The 23,849-nt window shown below is 35.8% G+C and overlaps 1 protein-coding gene across 7 annotated transcripts in view; it reads left to right on the top strand.

The window, feature by feature from the left end:
- Positions 1–23,849, top strand: part of KCNT2 (potassium sodium-activated channel subfamily T member 2) — a 197,383-nt gene that overhangs the window by 111,726 nt on the left and 61,808 nt on the right. For all 7 annotated transcript variants that reach the window (XR_012588877.1, XR_012588876.1, XR_012588875.1 and 4 more), the window contains 5 exons: positions 2,629–2,763; positions 8,001–8,112; positions 13,440–13,541; positions 16,383–16,466; positions 17,869–17,997. Coding sequence is in view for 3 of the 7 variants with exons in the window: in XM_074599205.1 (XP_074455306.1) it covers positions 2,629–2,763; positions 8,001–8,112; positions 13,440–13,541; positions 16,383–16,466; positions 17,869–17,997 (562 nt within the window). In the remaining 4 variants the exon portion in view is untranslated. The remainder of the gene's footprint in view (positions 1–2,628; positions 2,764–8,000; positions 8,113–13,439; positions 13,542–16,382; positions 16,467–17,868; positions 17,998–23,849) is intronic.

Here is a 23,849-nt window from a genome sequence, read left to right as displayed (position 1 = left end):
TGTGTGTAGAGTGTCAATTTAAAGAAGAAAATGGTTTGCTTCATTACATACCTAAACTGAGTTGGGGGTACAAGCCCATAATACTCGTTCCCCAGGTAGAAAACAGAAAATTTATTTCCTGTCCTGAATTAACAGAATCCAGTTTTTTCAATGACAATTCTGAAGATTCAACATTTTTCCATCTCGACCTGTTGTAACAAGGGCTTTAAAATGACTTATAGTAGTGATACAGATTTACCTTGGCAATACCATAATCGTGGTGGGATTTGCAAAGCAAAGAATCTACAGAAATGTTTTTCACTTTCTACATTTCTTCCTCTAGACCAATAAAGTGTCTTGGGTTGTTAATACCTACTAGCTCTTTCTTAGCTCTTAATTCCACAACAATTATAGAAAGAATTCATACCAACAGAATAATTGAATTGACTTAAACTGTCCAAAGTAATTAATAACCCAAAGATATTAACCTGTTTTTATTAACGTGGAAAATTAAACTTCAATTAAATTTACTGAGTTTATTTTGAAAAGGAAATTACTAAATACCTCCCTAGAGGTTTTTTGTTGATTTTAGAACTGAGTTCATAAAAAAAAATTAATTGTCTGGTCTTTGAAATAAGTGATTATACAGAGTTCTACAGTTAACAGTAATACTAGCATAAGCTTCTGCATCTTTATGACAATACAAGTGCTTTAATTCCTGATGCAACAACCAAACATATTTCACAGTGGTTTTTTTTCACATCTGTTTTCATCAATAACAATACTTTTAAAAAATATAGTTCATACTTATTCCCTGTGTTTTCCTAAACATGTTTTCAAATCATGTACAATTAATAGAAGTTAATCATCTTTAGCTAAGAACTACAATGTCAAATATGCAAAGTTTCCTTTCTTATTTAATAGGTATAGAATAAATTCCCAAAGTGACAGCTACTACCTTTGAGTATCTAACATATTTGTCATTTGGTCACCTGGCATGAAATGCCATCATCCTAGAGAGAAATTCACCCAAGGAATTAATCTCATTACTACTCGTTTTTGTTAGAAGTGGATGGCCTGCAGAAAAACAGCTTTACCAAAATTCGTAGTTGGGATAAACTTCATCAAAATATGTCATCAAGTAGTAGATATCTGTTCTACAAGCTTCAGGCATAAGTCATTTGAGATCTGTAACTGAAGAGACTTCACAGTTGTGAAGAAATCTATTCAGTATTAAGAAATCTATAGCTAGAAGTACCTGAGAACTAGAATTATACTACTACTAAATTAGGATTTTTTAAATTCTCCACAAATCAGCTGTATGCACCTGCTAAAATAAGAACAGCTGTTGAGCTTGTGAAACGTTGAAATGCAGAAAATCTGGGTATTTCAGAGTATGCTGCTGTTTTCAAGGATCAACTGAAAGACTGAAAACGCAGAAATACAAATTACTCAGAGAAAGTTCAGAGTTCTGCTTGTGCACTGAAGTTGCCAGTATAGATCATCTAAAGTACAGCCTTTCTTTTGCTGTAGTCAACAATCGGGGATATGCAGAGTTTCAAAAAGAATTATATTTTGTATTTGTTTTGGAACACTATCTATAAGATGTAAAATAAATACCACAAATTTGTACAGGTTTCCTTACCCAAAAGTTCAAAAAGAATTTATAATAGGTTACATCAACTCAGGAACCTGAAAACATCATTACGGAAAAGAAAAACTGTATCAGGACACTTAAGACAATTGATATTATAGATTGCCAAATGAGAAGCAATTATAATGACAAAACGGCTTTTCACCTTGGAAGTAAACAGAATGATGCAAAAATTTAGTTTTCCAATTTCCCTTGGAAACCATGAAATTCACCCTTTCTTCTTATTTTCACTTAAAAATTGCTAGGTTCCTAGCAGTCTTTATCATTACAGAAAAGTCCTTTCTAAACTTTTGAAAATGTACTTCATTTCTGTGGAAAATATTGTTAAAACAACTGAAACATGCTTCATTTTGGAAACAAGGCTATAAGAGGCATGATGAGAACTGTAAGTCTGGTCTCTTTGAGTGTTTTCTATGGTCAGGCTTCCCAGGAAATACCATCCAGCAGAGTGCAGAGTTTTACTGATGTACTGCTGCTCCTAAAAGCATCACGACAACACTCCAACTCATAGGTTAACCTAAAAAAGTAATGTGTTGGATGTCCTGGTAGAACACTTATTAGCGTTTTGAAACTGAAATGTAATTGTGGGAAAGAGCACCCCAAAGCATTTATTTGTGTCTGTTTATTGCCAAAAGTAACTGCAATGAAGCAAGTTGTTGCAGCATGTAACGACACACTGTCTTTCCAAGGAATTGTTAAAGGCTTATTCTAAAAAGTTGAAATAAATTTATCATTTTAGCAAAAGGAGAGGCACTGTAACAGCCTACTGAAGTGCATTCTATATGACTCCAAGGAAAATAATTATTCATATTCTATCAATTAATTGAGATGATATACTTGGTGTAGATGATTATACTAGACGTGATGATATGTACATGGAGATGAAGGGAACGAGCAACTCACCCTGTGATCTGCAAATTCCAACCATCCCTAACCTTTTAAGTGTTCCATCTTTAAGTTGCTTGTTTCTTTCTCCCTCTTTCTCTTCACAAAAGCCTAGATGACTTATTAAGATGTGGGGTCACCTTTGCAGCTAATATGGTGGTGGTCGACAAAGAAAGTACAATGAGTGCCGAGGAAGACTACATGGCAGATGCTAAGACTATTGTAAATGTTCAAACGCTCTTTAGGTAAGGCATATTTGCAATCTGTCTATACATCCTCATTAATTGTGAAATACTTAATGCCTTTTGTTCTCAGATAAAAAAATATAATTTTTTTTTCCTTCTTCTACTTAAGTTTTCCCTTATATGAATTTGTGTATTATGTGGGCAAACTTTTTCCCACCTTGCTTAGCAATACACTCAGAATCCTGAAGTATTCTCTTGAAATCTCAGATTAAATTCCAGGCATCCCAAACCTGAGTGATCATTTTAAAAGTCAACTGTCAGGTTTGCAGGAAGGAAAAGAAGACTTAGGACTAAAGATAGTTAAGAAAAGAAATTTTTCCCCAGTGCAGCAGTCTTTTCACAGTAATGCTAAAGCCAGTATGAAAGGCAGATCCTTCTAATGCTAAAAAGTAAGCAATGCATCACTATGAAGTTAGTGGGAAGTGTTCACATTTTGAATATTTAGTTGTGAACAAAAATTAGGTTTTCAGGCTCATGAATGCAACATTGCATATGACAACAACATTCTAAGAGTCATGAAAAAATAACTGAATACAGACTGAAAAAATTATCAGTGTAGAAAAGAGGCTGAGAAAGCAGTGCTGTGATAAAGAACTAAACACACTGAGATTTCCTGTTCACTTGAGAACCTCTTGTGATTAAAGCCTCGCTTCGTGTTAAATGTCTTGATTCAATAAGTATCAAAAGATACCTGTCCTTTTAAACTGTGAAAAAAGTTATTTTCTTAACAAAAAACACAACCTGGACAAAATTCAGTCCTTCCCTAGAAGATTCAATATCATTCAATATTGCTGCCCTCTTCTGTGTCAAGCCTTCCACGTAAGACTGGAGAGAGATGCATAGCAAAAGTATCTTGAATCTGACAGTGTTTCAGAAAACCAAGCTCATTAGAACACATAAGTATTTCCATGGAGATTTTTTTAAATGCAGCCATGTATGAGAATGCAGTTAAATGCTGAGAACATTTCTGCATGTGCTCAAAAGAGGCAAAATCTGTGTTGACGAGAAACTTTAGTTCTGCCTTTTTCTAACTTTGAGTTTTTGAATTTGTATCCAATACTAGCACAGGTGTGTGTTTTTTATAGTCACACCTAAATTTAATTTAGAAACTGTAATTGAACTTAATCTGTGCATCATTCAACTCTACTCTTGACCATATTGTGCAAGGTAGTCTCACTGAGGTTTTGACATGTCATGTCAAAGCATATATATGGCATTTATATGGCAAAGCAAGATTATTAATTTATGTGAATCAGGGAATAATGTCAGAACAGGTATATGAGAACTTGCAACCTAGGCCAAAGAGTACTGCAGCACACTTACATCACTTTCTCAGGCCTGTCCACTACCCTTAATGAGGTCAGCTGATCTGAGTCAATCAAATCTGTGGGGTAATATGGAAGAGAATATAAATATACAAGAGAATATAAAAGAGAAAAATGAGTTGAGTAAAAAAATAAAACTTACAAAGTACAAATTTATTTTTCCCATAGTTGCATTCTACTTCATAAGATACTAAAAAGAAAAATAAACATCATCACAGTACACTGTGTACTATAGGTACCCAACTAGAATTTACTATATAATTTTTCAGTTGTCTTGCACGATGCTTACAACTAGATGGCTGCTGTAACTCATGTATGAACTAGGTACTTTTTACAAATACCAAAAGAAATCCGAATAAATATCTTGGTTTAAGACTTAACAATACGTTTTCAGGAAACTTTGTAAATTTTGCAAGTAGTGTATTGGTGTATTGTATAATTTTTTTTTTCTCTAGAACACGTACAATAAATTCACTTCATTTTTATATTATGTAAAAGTTGTAGAAATAAGTAGGCTTTGGGAAGAGACATAAGGTAGTGGCATTTTCCCATTCTACAGTGTAAACTACATTCATTGCACCAAGGTAAAAAGTTTTGTAAATTAACTTTAAAAATATCTTTAAAGGTTTTTCATTACTTAATAGTAGCTAATAATACCAGAAAAAGCTCTAAGCACAAACTGTAGCGTTAAAGAAGGATTTTAAACCAATGGAGTTTTGCTAATATATACTGTTCTCAAAGATGTCACGTCAATGAAGAAGATTCCATTTAAGTCTCACAGATTGAAATTATTCAGATACAGGCTAATCTGAACCTCACAGATTTGACTGACTCGGATCAGCTGACCTCATTAAGGGTAGTGGACAGGCCTGAGAAAGTGATGTAAGTGTGCTGCAGTACTCTTTGGCCTAGGTTGCGAGTTCTCATATACCTGTTCTGACATTATCCCCTGACTTAGATAAATTAACAATCTTGCTTTGCCAGAAGAGTGTGTCCCCCCTACACTTTAGAAGACAGATACACTATCTATTAAGACTGAGTTATTAGCACCTTTAAGGCTAGAAACTGTTCCATACCAATTAAAACTGTAACACAACACTAGCTTATCTGACTTAATTATAGTTAAAAGGAGTAAAGAAGTGTGACTCAAATGGTCACACTGACTAAGAAAGGAAATCTTTAATTCTTTGGATGGGAAAGAACAAGTTAGCGTAGTTTAAAAGTACAAGGAGAAATTACTAGTTTTGTACTGTGTCCTAGAGATGCTTTTCACTTTTTAATATGAAATATGAAGCCAACGATTGAGTCCCTATTGACAATTTTAAGTCCACCTCAGAAAAATAGTGGGTTTCCTCAGGCAGTAGGTCTGTACTAAAAGGAGTATTTAGGTTTACTCTTGCTTTCTGTTAATTAATGGCTTTAAAAGTTGGTGTTTGGAAGGCCCTGTTCTTGAGTTTTTGTTGGCTAACATCTTGAAGGCTGTTTCAAATACTGCAAGAAGCTTGTTGACAGCAGTACACCTAATAAGTCCATAGTTTGGCTGGTATCTAATAGTCAGCACCAATTTATGGATAAACCAAATGAGGTGTTATGATGGAATTACATTGTTTTCTTGGTTTATCTTTTTGTTTCAGGAAAGAACTAAATGTATCTGTTGCTTGTCTGATTTCCAAATACCAGTAAACAGCAAACCATGTCTTCCATCAGGCTGATTAGGGGTTTCTCCACCCCATCCAGTCCTTTTTTACCGCAATGGGACAGAAAAGAGGGATCTTTGCACAGAATTAGCCTGCTCCAGTACCGAAAGCTTGTGGGCAGTGTGCCCCCACCCAGGGCAAGAGGCAATCTGGCCCTGACTACCTGGGAAGTCATTTCCCCTATTTCCGCCAAAAGGCACTCATAAGTAAAATAATTAATTTTACCAATACCAGCTTTGAAACTGATTTTCTAATACAAATCAGTTTTCATATCTTGGTTAAAAACTAAACCCATCTTTAATCAAAACCTAGTTACCTGCATTTTTTCCCTGTAAATTGTGTATATTTTATCATCAGCTTTTAATTTCCTGTTACTCTTGATTCTGAATGTTATATTGTTAGTTGTCAAATATGAATGCCTGTTCTTTAATAGACCAATACAAGAAAATGTCCAGCCAGCAGAAGCTTACGTAATTCTATGCTACATGATACAGAATTAATGCACAGGAAATTTATTCTCCTTCCTCAGAACTTTAACATATTTGTTAAGCTACCGAATAAATACAAGTTCATACCCACAAGCATGATATTACCAGTATTTTTTTCAATTTTCATGAGCACTTCACAGGTTTTTATAACACATAGCATACAAGTGAAGGTGTACCACAGTTGTATCTCAAGGGTGTGGTTATCGTGTATTTAATATATGTATGTAGACTCCATTCCCTAAGTGCTTAGTCTTTAGTAGGACATAAGTAGACTTTGTGTAACAATACTGCACCACTCAGAGTTTGTATCAAAGTCTGACTGTGAGAGCTAAAAACGTACAGAAATTGCTGAGCATGCACAATGCTTTTCAAACTACAGTGCACACAAATGGTCATTGTTAGGTGATTCACATTCTCACCCAGTTTTCCAAGTCCATTTTTCCTTATATGATCACATTTAACATTTGACATGATAACTGCTAACATAAGAACGGCTAGCATTTCTGCCATCACATGGTCATCTGTTCAGAACATGTTTGGGATCATGTGGTCATCACCAGTCTACATTTTGGCATCAGACCTAGGAAACTATATTGCAATAATATGACATTAGCATGTACTGGCAGATAGTTTTGATGTACGTTTCCCCACATTTAGGCTCTGCTTGAATTGGCATTTCAGTGAAGTTCCTCCCTACAAAAGTGAGGGAAAGAGACTAAAGACTTGCAAAAAGGTACATTGGATTCCATTTGACACTAACTTACTAAACTCAGCTTTCAAGAAACTCACTTAAATTTTTATCTGAATGAAACAGAAGACACACTAATGATGTCATTAGTACTACAATTATCTATTGTCACATGTAGATAAGTGCTTTCAGGATCAGCAGAAAAGATTACAAATGCACATCTCATTTTCTGACACTAATGTGTAGAGGAAATACTCAAATATTAATTGATTCAAAGTTGTTTAGTATTTGCATAGCATAAACTACAAATTTCTTTCTAGTTCTTAGAGTCCTGAGGGCTGGAGAAGGGCTCTTTAGTCTGCCTCATGAAAATCTGTGTAATTCAGCCAAATCAGAGTTAAACCTTCTTCACTGTTTTTTATTATTGGAAGCCTGCATTAGCGTTAACTTATAAATATTTTGTGTATGTAAATATTTCAAAGCTAGAACATAAGTATACAAAAGCATACAATTCTGGGATTCTATGATTTTCTTAGCAACTCCCAAGAAGTGTCAATTTTCATCTACGTTGTCCACTCTGTGGACACAGAGCATACAAACAGAACTCAAAAAAAAAAATCAAATGTAAACAGTACATAAGCCAATTCTAATAAAATGGTAGTTTACATGCAATAGGACAGTGAGTGCAGGCTATATAGTTTTGCACTTTTTGTTGTTTCCTAAAGATTTGTGTCTTTTCAGAAATTACTAAATTAAATTAAATCTCTGTTAATGAAATTACGTGGTTCCTTTCTAGCATTAAAATGTATTACAAGCACAACCTTTAATGTACGTTTGTTGCTTTGTGAATTCTACATAGAATGTTTTGTAGTTTCCTCTGCTATTACACCAGCATTTCATTGCGCCAGGAAAACACCACAGGCTTCAGGCACTTCGTTAAAAACATGGACATGAGCACAAGCTGTAGCATTATGTAAAGCCTTACATTCGTGAATTGGTATAATTAGAAGTATAACTGTTACATTCTTTTAAAATACAGGTTGTTCTCAAGCCTAAGCATTATTACAGAACTAACTCACCCAGCCAATATGAGATTCATGCAGTTCAGAGCCAAAGACTGCTATTCTCTTGCTCTATCCAAACTAGAAAAGGTAAGTAGATTTGCCTTCCTCCGCCCCCAATTTAAATGTTATAATTTTAACACTTTTTCTGATTTTCTAACAATGCTTTCAAAACAAGGGGAAACAGTGAAATGATTTTATGGTTGCAGAGCTAATGTAAAAGATTACTTTTTCCAAATTCTACTCTCATTTAAGAATTAAGTTAGATTTGAGTTCAATCACTTTACAATATAATATTAATCCACCCGCCCTCTGGACAGAGGTGGACACAGAATTTGCTCAAGGAAAATTGAATATTTTTGGATAACAGAATATTCAGAGTTAATGTGGTTTTCCAAGAGGCTGCCACAGGCAATTAATGTGGAAAATATTTAATTGACTAACACTTAAAACATATGCAGCTTTTATTATAATGCATTTTTTATTCCAATTCACTTTAAAGGCACTGTAATTAAATATTCTTTATGGACATTATAATTACATATTCTATATTCCATGTACCTGTATGGGGTGTTTGCATTACTGTGACAGTTTGAGAACAGAGGGCTGGAGCACCTTTCCTGCGAAGGCAGGCTGAGAGCTGGGGTTCAACCTAGAAAGTACAGCCTTCCAGTACTTAAAGGGGGCCTACAGGAAAGATGGGGAGGGACTCTTGATCATGGAGTGGAGCGATAGGACAAGGACTAATGATTCTAAACTAAGGGTAGATTTAGATTAGATATTAGGAAGAAATTCTTTACTCTGAGGGTGGTGAGACACTGGAACAGGTTGCCCAGAGAAGTTGTGGATGCTCCATCCCTGGAGGTGTTCAAGGCCACGTTGGATGGGGCTTTGAGCAACCTGGTCTAGTGGGAGGTGTCCCTGCCCATGGCAGGGGGGTTGGAACTGGATGATCTTTAAGGTCCCTTCCAACCCAAACCACTCCACGATAACAGCAATCGTTCTCTGTTGAAGGGCAGTCCTAGTGACTATAAGGATAGTAACACTACTTAAATGCTAGATAAGACTTTCATATTCTAGTGCACGTGTTGGCATTTTCAAGCTGTGGAACAGGGAGGACAGATGGAGATAAGTTTAATTTAATTTGCTTGTCCAAAATACTATTGCTAAAACATTAGATGGAACATACGAAGTAACATTGTGCATCTGCTTTACTTGGTAAATTCAAGGACAATCCTCTTTTTCACAGATCTTCTTTGGTGATCTGACCCACCTGTGTCTGCAGTCCACAAAACTTACAGTATCACCTTCATGATCTTTCAGGCCATTTTCTGAGTTTATGAGAGTAAGACAAATAATATCACTTTGCCAGTCTTCAGAAACAGAGATCTTTGACTCCAGTCATCTCTTTTTCCCCTTGCTATCAATCTAGATATTATTGCTAGGTTCTTTCATGTAGCCTCCCAGTCTCTTTGCCTCAGATATCTTACGTATCTTAGGAAATTTCAATTCATGTTAAAATCATTATCACTATACACAATTAGCATATAATTTCCATTTCCTAGCTGTAGGGCAAATTTCTTAGATTTTTGGATTTCAGATGTTTCATTGAATTTCAGATAGTTCACTATTTACTGTATAATGTTCACATCGTTAATTGTAACATATTTAATGGAAAAAAGCCTTTCATACAAACTTATCCTCACAGGCCATCTCCCAGTTTCTTACACAAGAATCGAATTCTGCAAAAATTCAGCCTGTCTAGATGAGATAGGATTTGTATTAGAAGTCAATCTTTTACTCAGTTGACTACCATGCTTACATTTCGACCACAAGATATAAATATCTGGGTGATCTTTTGTGATTTGTTGACCTTTGCCTGAAATACAACAAAGGCCTAGTCTTATTTAGGCGGTATTTTGATAAATACATAAAATGGAGAACTGTGAGGAAGCTAGATAATAGTTGTTACATAAAGAGAGGAGCAGTTTGCTGTGGGAGGCACATCTTCATTTGGATTACACCACTATCCATTAAGATTTGCACCTGTGGCTCCTCCATTTCAGCACTCCCTCCCTCAAGGGTAACTTCATGAAGAATAAGCTGGAACTGGCTGGAATCATGCATTGCCAGTTTATTCAGGGCAACAAGTGCCAACAGCTGGATAGTGCCTTCAAGACCGTCTTCCAACCTAACTTAGTTCCTTGGTGTACTGTAACCAACAGCAGAATACTAACAGCTTTCCCAGTATGTGGTGTCTACAGTTGCTTCTGGAATACTCTGTGGGCTGTAGCCTGTCTACTTCAATGCAGTGAAACCAGGGTTTTTATCTTTCTTGCTTTACATCAGCTCCTTCATTTTTCCAGCAAAGGTTCTGTAAATCATTAGAAATATTATAACTTCTTCTCTATCATTATTAATTTATTGTACAAATGTAAAGTTGTGAATATAGGTTGGAAGCTGAACAGTTAATTAACTTCCTATCCAAACTATGCTATGCTGAAATAGAGGTAGATAAATTATCTTAAAGAAAGAACATTTTCTTCATTGCTGTTGAAGATGCCTGCTGTTGGTATTTCCCACTCATTTCATCTTAACATTTGCAGGGAGCACTTCGCAGGTGGTGCTGTCGTTCATTTGATGCTTCAGAACTCCCTCATGTAAAATGAAAGGCAATTAAAAACTCGAGTAAAAATTACCTAATGCAGTGAAATGTACAGCTGATTGTTATTTCTGTGTTTAGCACCTCATTTTCAGAAAGACTAAAAAAGTCAGGCAAGTTGCCCTCAGGTACCACTGAAACACACATGCAAAATTGACTTTTCAACGTAATGGACTCCAGAAGAAAGATATGCAAATCAGAAGTCCATCTGTTGTTGCAGCTGCAACTTTCCTCATTTTAGAGACAAATAAATCTGAACACCAAACTTAGCACTGACATAGGAGAAAGCAATGGCCCTCGCAAAACAGAGAAAAGGAAAACAAAACATCCATGGTCTAAACTTAAACCTTATCTTCTCCGTATGTCTTAGATAAGAAAAAATGAAGCAACCACTCTCTTTCTTGAAAGAAAGGGTTTGGAATGTCTTGAATAAGATTCACACTTTAGTTTTGTATGATTTTTTAATATTTTCTTCCCAAGTAAATATTGCAGGTGTTAACTAATGGATAAAAATTCTAAACCTTCAAACGATCATTTTAAAATATATGAAAACTCCTTTATCTTTTAATCAAACTAATACTGTGATTTTGTATCTTCCACAGGAAAAAGCTCTAACATGTTAGATGAGCAGAAAACTATCTGGGATGTCCCAGTATATTTACAGTGATACACACAAAGCCAGGCTGCTTTTCTTTGACTTCAGTTAAGGATAGGGCATGTTGTCTTCTTTTGTTTTTAATATTATTCAGGTTTTAAGGAGATTTGAAGTAACATTAAGTCATAACAAGCAATAAAGAGATATGGTTTATAAAAAATAGATTGGTATCTCTTAATAGGTATAAGTCTTATTTTAGATGGATCTCTAGTGGTTTACATCAGCTATAATTCTAAAATTGTACAAATAATTAGCATACACATTTTGCTGTTGAATTGGCAGGTTTTTAGAAAGCTGTTCCAGATCAACAACAGAAAATGAATCTGTTCATAACAAAAGGTAGAACAGATGCAATTAAGAACGCATAGTCCAAAATGTTGTAAAGTCTTCCAGGGGTGAAGTGTTATCAATCCAAAATCCCTCGTGTCAAGAAAGCAACTGTAAAGAGGTTTCCATCCCCACATTTCTGATTAATCTTCTATCTGACATGGGCAACAACCACCATTTGCCAAAACTAATAGTGCACTGACTGTTGCCTGTAGTAAGCCACTACCTCTGCCACCTTTGTATGTTCCTGCATGACCTCTAGCCGCCCTCCTATATCCTTGTATGTTAATTAAAGCAACTTTGCATTGTTTCTACACAACAGTTACAGCCTATGATGGCAGTTCCCATATTACTATTTCTATCAGAGGAGAATACATTAAATCAAGATGGGCCCTAGGTCTCTTTCAGCCACTGACAGAGTGGCCAAAACAGGGCTTCAGGTTAGTTTGGGGTTGGTACTTTGTTATTGGTATCATAGAATTAACTGCTATGAAGGAATAGGTATTTATTAACAAATAGTAAGAAGATAAAACCATGATAAAGAACCTTGAAAAGGATTTGATAAAATTATAACTTGAGGTAGAAAAGAGGGAAATAAACTGAAAAGTTTATGAACTTGACCTTCTGGGCAGATATTCTCCGGTATTCTTACAATATGCAAACCCAAAAGGAAATAATTAATTAACTTTGAATTAAATGGCCTATATGGAGGATACATATGCTAAGAACTCAAAAACACAACTGCACACCTTTTATTACTTAGGAAGAAAGCAGTTAAAGTAAAAATTCTGAACTTCATGACTTGAGCAAGGACACAAGCATAGGAAGACTGAGAATGAAATACAGATCTCCATCTATTATTAGCTGTGTCTTAAAACATCATCTATATAGGTGAAGTTGTACAGGATGCACTCATGCCATGATCTTTTATTTATGTTCCTAGAAATGATCTATGATTTTCTTTAAGTAGTTTTATCACCTTCCTCATTAATTTCAAAAAGTGTCAGGGAAGAAGCTGCTGAGCATCACACTTGTCGTGAAATAAAACTGCTGGGACACTGGCACGTTTCTGGCTTCTACGTCCGCAGTATTCTCTGGGAAGTGAATAAGTCAGCAAGTAATAAAGCAGAACTGAATGCAAAGGACTTGAGTACAAACTGTGTTTCTCACAAGTCTCTTTTAAGCAAGACTAAAGAAAAAGCAAGCCTGTAATAAGAGATGGGAGGAAACAATATAAGACATATAAAATAAAGAGGGAGAATAAATTTCTAAGCTTCCATTTTAAAATAAAACAATTAGTTACATCCTTATGTTTATCATAGAATTTTGGGTACAGAATCAAATTATTCCCCAAATATCTCCTGCCTTATCCCACCTTTCTCGGCACAAAACCAGAATCTGCTGCATATTTCTCTAAACAGATGGAAGGATAAACATAATACCTGAGTGACAAGGTAGGAGGATAGTCACTTCACAGCCAGTTCCCTATAAAATATTTTATGGCATGAATCTAAAAGGATTTAGAATCATAGAATCATAGAATTGCCTAGGTTGGAAGGGACCTTTCAGATCATCTATTAAACAAAATCTTTCAACCTGAAAAACTCTAAGTACTGAACAAACATGCTACAAGTTTGTATAAAGAAACTATATTCGGAGTAAAGAGATTTTACACTTTTGACCTCTTTCAAGTTAATATCAATTTGATGTTTTTAGTATCGTCCTTCCAAAACCAGCACTAAAAGTATTTTCTATTGTTTAATTCCTTAACAGAAAGAGCGGGAGAAGGGATCCAATCTGGCATTTATGTTTCGACTGCCCTTTGCTGCTGGCAGGGTTTTCAGCATCAGTATGTTGGATACGCTGCTTTATCAGGTACTATGAACAATAATGTGACTTAACTCACACATGAATTGTTACTGCCTATTTTATTGTACTTAATTATTAGATGACCTGTTTTCCAACCTTAATATGCCTGTCTGTACCAGGAAAAATCAAAGGTAAAAGATAATGGAGCATGTTCCAGTGACAGTACTAGCTCAATTATTAACCCAAAAACCGTGTTCTCGCAGGAATGCTGCTGTTAAACAATATTTACTGTTTGTGAACCTCTCCACACTCAAATAAGCAGGACAGTTTGTATAAGGCCTACTTAAAATACAGATTATACAAACTAATAACGCTTGTACTCTGTGACAAAAAGGCAGTGCCCATTCCCACAAAATAGTGTGTCTAATGATGAAAATCAACAGAATTACTTTTATGATTAATTTTTCAGTCATTTGCATTTGCTGATAGAGACCTCAATTACTTTATTGGGTCCTGTCCTCTTACTCATGTTGACTAGACCTCCAGATGACCAGTTATCATATCTTGAAGTAATCCATTCTTGTCCTAACAAGACATATATGCGGTGGTTACAAAGAGACAGTGGGGCAAGAAATGGCAGCACTGAACTGCCCAAGAATCCAGGATGGAACTCCTCATGTGAAAAGTGATGACAGTCAGTGGGGATAAGGGAAGGGCAGCAGCCTCAGACAGCTGAAGAAAAAATATATCAGAAAATACGGGGTCAGGACAAATGAAGGTAGTAGTTGCTGATTTCAGGGTGAACAAACAGGAGAATATTGCCCTTGCTGCTCAGCAATGACCACCTTTCTGCACACCCTGATACACTGAGATGCCCAAGCAGCAGCCCCAGGCACTAGCCTTTGAGGATCTAGCTACACAGAATAAGCAGCAACGCCACCATGGCCTATGCAGTCTGCTCACCTAAGCAGCTGCCTACTTTGCCTATGCCTGTGGATGCTTTTGTATTCAGGCACTAAACGTTCGTTCAGGGAAATTATTTTACTTGGTAATTTGGTGCATGAAAGGTGTTCTGCTTCCAAATAAATTCCCTGAATGCAAATTCAACATAAATAGAAAAATTCCTGGAGCTAAGCTTTTCTCAAAAAGCCATTAATATATGAAACAGTCATGTATGTGGGCAGGTACCAAAAGCAGACACACCAACACATGTAAAGCCATTTATCAAATTTTAGATGTTTTAAAAATACATGTATATGCTTATAAAGTATGTTTTTAATCATGTTGCAGAATATCAACACCAGGTATGGCAAATTTTTTTTAAAAAGTAGATTAAGACACCTATACAGAAACAGACCTGTCATCATCAGCAACTAATGCCAGCACATAAGGAACTTCAATATTTCATACTTGCTCCTAGACATGATCGGTCATGCTATGATTTGACAGAATAAAATTATTCACCAGAAAGTATTTAAAACAAAAAAAACCCCACACACTCATTCTCACTCAAATTTCACCCATTTTTCTTTGAACTTCTACCGCTCAGGTGAATGTCATTTTTGTGGAATTATCTTTCTTATTCCATGTTAAAAGAACAATGTTAGCAAGTTCTCTGTTCTTTTTCACGGTCCCATCCTTTTCTGTATGGCATCTTTTTCTTCTGCATACAAGGAACAGAATAAATGACATGGGAAACAGTGGGGTTCATCTAGTGCTTCCTATTTTAGGCCAAAAGAAAAGCCTTTGAATTATCTTTAGGACACTGACTGAAAAATGAAAACTTGGTCTAGCAAATCCATGTGAATACACTTTTAATCTAATGATAATTCCATAGCATAAATGATGCAGCCAAGATAACAAATAAGTGAACGTTACAAAAAATTCTGTTCTTTTCAAGAAGATGCTCATTGGCATTTACCCTGTCACAACTGGAAAATTACCAGTGTAACAATTAAAATAATCAAATCACTATGTATCAAATTAAATCTGTCTAGCTTCTGAGCTTAAATGAAGTCAGATGCTATAATTCTAGAGGATGTATATAACACCTTTGTAAGGTATTTCTTTATTAAAACCTATTTGCTAGCTCCATATTTGCATTAAACCAAAAGAGTTAATTGCAAGCTGTGTTCCAACAAGGACTGATAGCCTGCCTTGAACGCTGCCCTACTACACCTAAGAAGAGGTGGCAATGAACAGTCCTACCACAGTTAGCAGAGCACCCATATGGCCCTTTGATTCCAGCAGCTCAACTCAGAAGAAGGAAAAATATTTGGGATTTTAGCTGATCTAATATCTGTTCCCAGTCTTAGCCTACACTTCTCCATTTAGCTTAATTTCTACCTTTTAACCAATCAGCAAAACAATTCTGTTAGCAGAGCAACAAGCCTGACCTGAGATAAGGCAGATCAACCCTTAAAAAAATAGATGGATTGGCAAAGGTAAATGACTTGTTTGAATTAAAGTAATAGGAGTCTCACCTTAGTATTACCAGCAACTCAGTACTGCAGACCCATCTAACATACGACAGCTTTTATTTTGCACAGATTTCATTATTATAATTTCAAACGTAAAAAGGTTAACACCTTACTTCCATTGTTCTTACTTCTACATTCACCTTTGCTTTCATGGTGCCTTATTGTGCCTTAGTCTCTTTGGGTCCTGTATGTACATTGGATGCATATGTAGAACCAAATAAAAAAAACTTATTTTATATATAAGTTGATTCAGCACAAAGAAAGGGATAGCTATTTCTGTGGTGATTAAAATACTTAAAAGATAAAGAGATTGATTGTAAACACAGATATGCAATTTGTTTGAAATTCACACACGGTACTACTAATGGTTACCTGCTCGTCTGTTCATTAAAGCTTTTTCCTTTCTTTTCTGTCTCTCATGTTGCAGTCATTTGTGAAAGATTATATGATTTCTATCACAAGACTTCTGCTGGGACTTGATACCACACCAGGATCTGGGTTTCTTTGTTCTGTAAGTTATTAAAAAATAAATAAAGTATTACATATTACCAGAGAAGATTCTGTGCTGTCTGCAAAATACCTCTACTTTCTTTGCATAGCGCTTCCTTTTGTGAAAGTCCAAGAAAGGCCATCTGTTCCCTTTTTCACCAGGGAAAGGCAAGAAAATTAGATAGAAAACATACTCATTTTTTGTTACTTCCATAGCAAAAAACATCCCCCCCCAAGAAAACACAATACATTCTATAAAGCACAAAAAAAAAATAGGAAAGACAGGAAAACACAAGAAAAGTGCATTTTGTAGGAAACAGCAATGGCAGTTCAGCAACTGATTTTAAAAATTAAGTATATAAAAACCAGGAAGCACTACCTATATTGTACAGCCTGGCTAGCACTTACACACAATGCTATTTCACAACACCCACTTCCATCATAAGCAACAAAGGGCAGAACTGGATTCTACATAATGCTAAGATGTATTAAATGGTTTTAGTTTAGATGTCAAAGTTCAAAAGTCATCTGTTATTATGTATGTCAATATTTTCCAATGTAGCCTTTATTTATTTTTATATGTATATACACAGACACAAAAATAAACCCATAAAAAATTATTTTTTATTAAAAATAAACCCCACCTTTCTGTTTTCCTCCCACACCCATCACAGGTGGCAAACACATGAACAGAAGTTGAATTATGTACCAGTTGCTTTCTGGGAAATTATAAAGAATTGCATGATGTTGTTCTCAAAAAGGAAGTTATTAGTGATGGTTTAAGAAAGTTGCTTACATAAAAAACAATTATGAATTTGTTGGTCAGTCATTATGTTTTATTACAGTGAATGCAAGACAATTGAATCTCTGAAAAGAGGCTCACATATCTTGAAATAAAGCTAGTGTAGTAGTAACAAAATACTTGAGATTAATTTAAGACTTTCTTATGCCATTTAAGCTTTGCGTATTACTTTTCCCCCATTCCCTTCTCCCCAGATATCCAGCCAGCAGTATAGTGAACAGTTACCTGGCTGCATTTAAAATAACTTGTGCTTTTTTCAGTCCATCCATCACCAGTTTCTTACTGCTGTCAATATTTAATTCATTATTTTATATTTTAATCAGATATGAGCACTGGATGAAAGATGCCATGTGAGTTTTTAAGTAATTTTAAAACAAGAACAGAAGTAATTTCATAAGACTGAAATATTTGCACTGCAATGTCTCTAAAACAGGGAGAGAACAAAAACAGTGTCTACAAACTCAATAGAAGCTCCAGATTTGTTGTGGAACAAAGGTGCAATACTACAATATGATCACCACCAGCTAGTGTTTGGTTTTAAAATTTTTTCTAGAGTAGTGTAGTGAATAAGTGATAAACCCTCAAGAGTTAAAAGTCCTCCTTCCTATTATTATTTGTTCAGATGAAAATCACAGAAGAGGATCTATGGATTAGGACATATGCCAGACTATATCAGAAACTTTGTTCTTCTACAGGAGACATTCCAATTGGAGTCTATAGGACAGAATCCCAAAAGCTTACAACATCTGAGGTATGTCAGTTTACTATACTTTTCTTTGGATTTGGTTACAGAGTATACAACGTTCTTTGGTCCTCACAAGAATGGGAATCAGTTACTTAAAGAATATTGTGAATGCCATACCTGCAAATGCACAGAATTCCAGTAACCCACTGAAGGTCTTTCTCTGCTGACATGTAGACGATCACATTAACTCAGGGCTCACGTTCAGCCACAGACTTCACGAATACCCAGTCTACATACTGATTTTCATTCCAGTGCTGACCTACAGGGAAGTGACTTGTTGAAAACAAGGGGCAGGTCTGGCGCAGATGGGACAGGCTAGGATAGTTACCTCTCAGCCAAACTGGCATGCGGTGACTAATGGCAGTATCCATTACAGGTCCTGTATCAGGTGTGACAAGAATGTCAGCTGTATATCTCAAAACCAGTGGCATTTCATGAATTCAATTCACATGAATTCCTAATGAGAAATGAGCAACAAGAGAATAAATTAATGTTATTAAAAGTATTGTGGGATTTCTCTAAATTTAGCTGCCAAACAGTGGTAATTTTTTGTATATATGTATTTATGTGTCTGCCATACAAATGTATACATTTCTTTATATATACACAAAGAAAGACAAAAATATTTTTTCCTGACTATTTAACATGCATTTTTTTTTGTTTGTGCTGCTTTTATTTGTCATGTATAAATCATTTGTTTACATGACCATTAATACTGCCATCTCATTAAACCATGACTCAAATACAGCTCTAAAATGCAAGTGAACAACTTTCTCCTTTCTTCTGAAATACTCATAGTTACTGATTTCCAAGACAAAAAATTTGTATTTTTCTCTTCCATATAATGTTATAAAATATTAAGCCATGTAATGCTTAACCTCAAGATTTATCTTGAAGGAAGTACAAACATTCAGTTAAGATTCATTTAAAAGTAAGGGTTACAGAAAGCTTTGCAAGGTTCCACCAAGTTTGCTACTGTCTCTCTCTGTGGACCACCAAAATATCTACAGGTGGGTTTTACAGCTTAGCCAATGCAATAATGTCAGCTGATTTTTTTAAACATAGCAGCATTAATATAATCCATCAAAATAATTCCTTGGAGAATAATATAGGCAGCATTACTGCGAATATGAAAAAAGTCTGTCATAGCTTTCAACAAAACAGAGGATATGCCAGGTTCCAAGAATTCATTAAATAAGGATAAGTAAGATAAAATTAATGGCAGTGCTTCATTCTCACATTCACAGCTGGCTATTTAACTTCAGGTCCAAAAAAGAGAATCAAGAACAGTTTAACTGTGAGCATACAACATACTGTGAAGAGTGCATTTTACTGGCCTGTTTTTTCCCTTTCTGCATTTTATAGAATCGTAGAATCGCCTAGGTTGGAAGGGAACTTTCAGATCATCTAGTCCAACCATCAGCCTAACCCTTTTGTCAGAGTTACATGCTTTCACATGACGAAAGAGTTCACAGGCTTTCAAACACAGAGGCTGACTGGCAAACAGCATCTGTACAGGACAGGGCTAACTATGAGAGTAACATTTGCCTTTTCTACATGAACGTTTTTTTTGGTGGGGGTTGGGGGGTAAGCGTACGTACTCAAATAAGTCTTCCGAGGCAAGCTTAACGGATAAATTAAAGGTCTTTCAAATGTTTTTCTGAAAACAAGGTTGGAACCATCAGCCACTTAACTCTAAACTCACAATTTTACCAGAACACTGGGAACCTCTGGAGCCTGTACACATGCAGCTGCTCAAGTGCTTGGTCAGACCAGGCCCAGATTTAGTTTAAGATAGTTATTGATTATCTTTTACAAAGAAGCAATTTCTTCAGACATTCAGACACTGAAACCAGCCTGGACGCCATTGTCCCATAGGTAAGGGGAGTTCCACTGTTACTTCCTGCCAGCTTTCACAGAGATGCTGAAAGCTGTGATCTTTCTGCAAAGCAGTTCTTTTGAGGTTAAAGGAATTTTCAAGTAATTACACCAATAAAATAATATTACCATGGGCTATCATTTTAACTTTTCAGTATATTAAGCCAGAAACAACTTTAAAATATTGTTGGATGAGATCTTTAAAATGAAAGGTTAGAGAAACGTGAATTGCTATTTTTCTCAGGAATTATGGACTTCTAACCATAATCCAAAGGTTTCCAATTCAGAGAACCTCCAATGTGTATATCAGTTTGAGTTCAAATAGACATATAAAACTTAATTTGTATTGCACACATCTGGAAACTGTCAGTTAATCATTAACTTGAGTCACAAGAACAAAATATGCCAATATTAATATTTCTACATGTATGATTTCTCCTTTGACAACTCCTTTTTTGTGCTATGCAAATGAGAAGCCCTCACTTCACTCTGACAGATAAAAATAATTCCTTTAAAACGAAAGCAAGTTTTCAGTGATCTAGTTACTGAATAACTAGCAAATCTAGCCTGCCTCTCAATGACCTGCAGCTACGACTCAAACCGTTTTAATTGCATAAAAAGAAAAAAAAAAAAAAGAGACATGAAGTCTTCCTTATTACCTGTGTAGCTGATTTTCTGTGGTTCCTGTTAAAACAGTCCATGTTTGTTGTTTTAGATTCACTTCTGTTTAAATTGTCTTTTGTTTTCTTTTTCCCCTTCCTTTGTCAGTCACGAGAAATGGCTCCACAAGTAAGTATTTGCTTATTGTCTGCCTGTTTCTGGGTGTCGTGCCTTAAGCCCGGTAGGCAGTAAGCACCACGCAGCCACTTGCTCATCTCCACCCCAGTGGGATGGGTGAGAGAACTGGAAGGGTAAAAGTGAGACAACTCGGGGGTTGAGATAAAGGCTGTTTAATAGGCAAAGCAAAAGCTAGGTGTGCAGGCAAAGCAAGATAAGGAATTCACTCACTGCCTCCCATCAGCAGGCAGGCACGTAGCCATTTCCAGGAAAGCAGGGCTCCATCATACATACTTGGGAAGACAAATGCCATAACTCCGCAAGTCCCCCCATTTCTTCATCTTCCTCCAGCTTGTATTGCTGAGCACCATGCCACATGGTATGGGATATCCCTTTGGACAGTAGGCGTCAGCTGCCCTGGCTGTGTTCCCTTCCCAACCATTCACCAGCAGGGCACTGAGAGAAGCAGAAAAGGCCTTGAGGCTGTGTAAGCACTGCTCAGCAACAACTGAAACATCCCTGGGTTATTGACACCATTTTCATCACAAATCCAAAACTTACCCCCATACAAGCTACTATGAAGAAATTTAACTTGAACACAGCCAAAAACGGTACACTGGGTTAAACCCTGGGACTGAAATCCTTACAAGAAATGGAACTATGCAATGGATTATCCTTGAGTAAATAAAGCTTAAAGCAACATTGTTGTAAACACAAAAATCTTATTAAAATTCTGAAAGCTGGCAGACTGGGACATTCAAAAAAGCCCAATAGAATTTGATCCCTACTGGGTCTGTCCCTATTGAATTCCGAAGATAACTGATCGTCTTTACAGTCTGGCAAAAGCCTTGATCCTAAACATCTTAAATGCTAGTGGACAAAAATCTTCCAGTTTATCATAAAAGGAATATGTGGCTGTACTTAACAATGCTTCAGACAGCTGTTGGAGCAGAAGAGCATTCCTAGGGCTACTGGAATACAGAACAGTAAAGTTCTTTTAACATAAAACGGGCAGTTACATAAAAATAAGGAATTGCTTTAGAATACAATAGATGAATCTGCACATTAAAACTGTTTCATATTTTACACACTTAGCTCCCAGGGAGCAGCAAGTCAAGGGAACAAAGATCCAAGAAACTAATTGATGTTTGGTGTCTGAACACACATCTTGGTATTTTCTAGAGATTTCACCATGTTTCTTTTTTAAGGAATCACAAAAAAATATATACACTTCATCAAACATGATGATCAATTACTTCTATATAGTAGTAGTGACACCATATCATCAGTTATGCTTCTCATATGGCAGGTTTACAAGTTATGCAAAACAGAAATTAAATGAAAAGAAATTAAAGCAACTAAACCCCAAAATAGATTAATGATAATTATGATGGTATTTTTGAAGAAATTTTGAGACTGATTAAAACAGAGGGGGGCACACAGAAGTACTCTGCACTGGGCTTTTATTTTCTATATACTAAACAGCTGCCACTGGCAGGCACATTTTTGTTCTGCTTTTGAAAGAGGGTTTGGGTTTCTTTGGTTTTGCTTTATCTTTAAACAGTTTAATTTTTTCCTCCTGCGTACAGGGAAGGACCATTCTGCACACCTTTCTCAACAGACACCATAAAAACTAAATAGTCACCTAAGTAAATATTTAATTTCCACCTTCATTTATGGTTTCAACTCACCCATCCCAGTGTTTCAAAAGTTCAAGTTAAGGATTTACAGATTAACAGAATCAAAAGACTTGTTCTTTTACTTGGCCTCTCCTGATTATTCTCTGGCTTAAAAAATTTGACTTACCCTCCTGTAGTAATTAGGATGGTTGGTCCCTGCCTTCCCAATACTAGTGGCAGCAAATCCAGACGGCTGTTTTATCAAGAGTTGGACAAGGAAAACGGCCAATGCAGACAGGAAGAAAAGCAAAACAGGACCATCCTTTATACTCAAGTTTATAAGATTTGTTCACTCCAAATAGACCCTTCCTGTCCATAAGTAGCACCTTATCATATGGAATGTACTTTGCTTACCTTAATCCATACTAAAAAATACATGCGAAACCAAAATGTCAATTTAAAATAACAAACAACAACAACAAAAATCCAATAGCGTTCCTGTAGACAGGGATTCAGGGCTCTCTCTTATGCCCTACCCAAAATAACATCAGCTGAGTCAGTAACAAAAGTTCAAAAATCATGTCATTTTTCAAAAAAACACCTTTCTGTTGCCGACTAAGCTGAAGAGCCTCAATAAACTAGTGGGTCTTTGCATGAGGCTTATTGCAAAATCCTAGTCTAGAATATTAAAATTTGATTTTACTTGAAGTGTTACAACATAAGCATGTTCATCATTCTTTTTATTTACTGGCTGTGATTCTTTTGTTGTTTGCTTGAGTTTGGGGTTTTTTTACACAGATAAAATCTAGTTTCTGCAAAAGGGAAAAAATTAGTATGTTTCTCACACTGTCAGACTTACTCATATCAAATATTATTTTATGGACTCCAGGAACCTTACAGATTCTGTGTGGAAGAGGGTACTGAGCCTCTTAAAGAAAGGTTATATTCAACACTGATGACGATAAGAGTCTTGCTTTCAGATTTTATATTAACGGGAAAAGGCCTTTAGAGCCTCAATAGCTTTTCAGTTAAATGTGCTTTATTCACTGATCCCTTCCTGCATATTGTGAACTCTTCCTAGTTTTCGGGAGTCATACAAACTGAGCCAGCTCCACTTTAAGTCATCTTTGGTTTATACTTCATTTGTTTATTTTAAACACTCAACACACTGAAATCAGTCACCAGTAACTTGCTAATATGACTGCACTGATAACAGCAAGGGCTTCACTATTTCAATGTCAATAAAAGATAGTTTAAAAGATCACAACAATAATTCACAATTATAAGGAAGTAGTTTTGAAACTAGAAGCTAAAAGTAAGTTAAAGGTAAAATAGACATTAAAACAACTTTGAAGTTATCTTTTGAAATGTTTCCTCTTATATTCCTTATGATCTTTTTGTATATGTTAGAACTACGCATGTAACCCATCCACTTGAGCTACATCAGTAATGCTGTATGCATATACTATTGGTCATACTTGGCTGGCATTAAGGAAACACAGCAACAGAGGGCCAGATTTTGGCCCTTAAGTCTGCTGCTTTTTGTTACTATATGAGTGAAAAAGCAACATCACTATGCTTTAA

The sequence above is a fragment of the Larus michahellis genome, chromosome 8 (assembly GCF_964199755.1).
Source record: "Larus michahellis chromosome 8, bLarMic1.1, whole genome shotgun sequence".
Classification (NCBI taxonomy): Eukaryota; Metazoa; Chordata; class Aves; order Charadriiformes; family Laridae; genus Larus; species Larus michahellis.
This window is presented reverse-complemented; position numbering and strand designations above follow the sequence as displayed.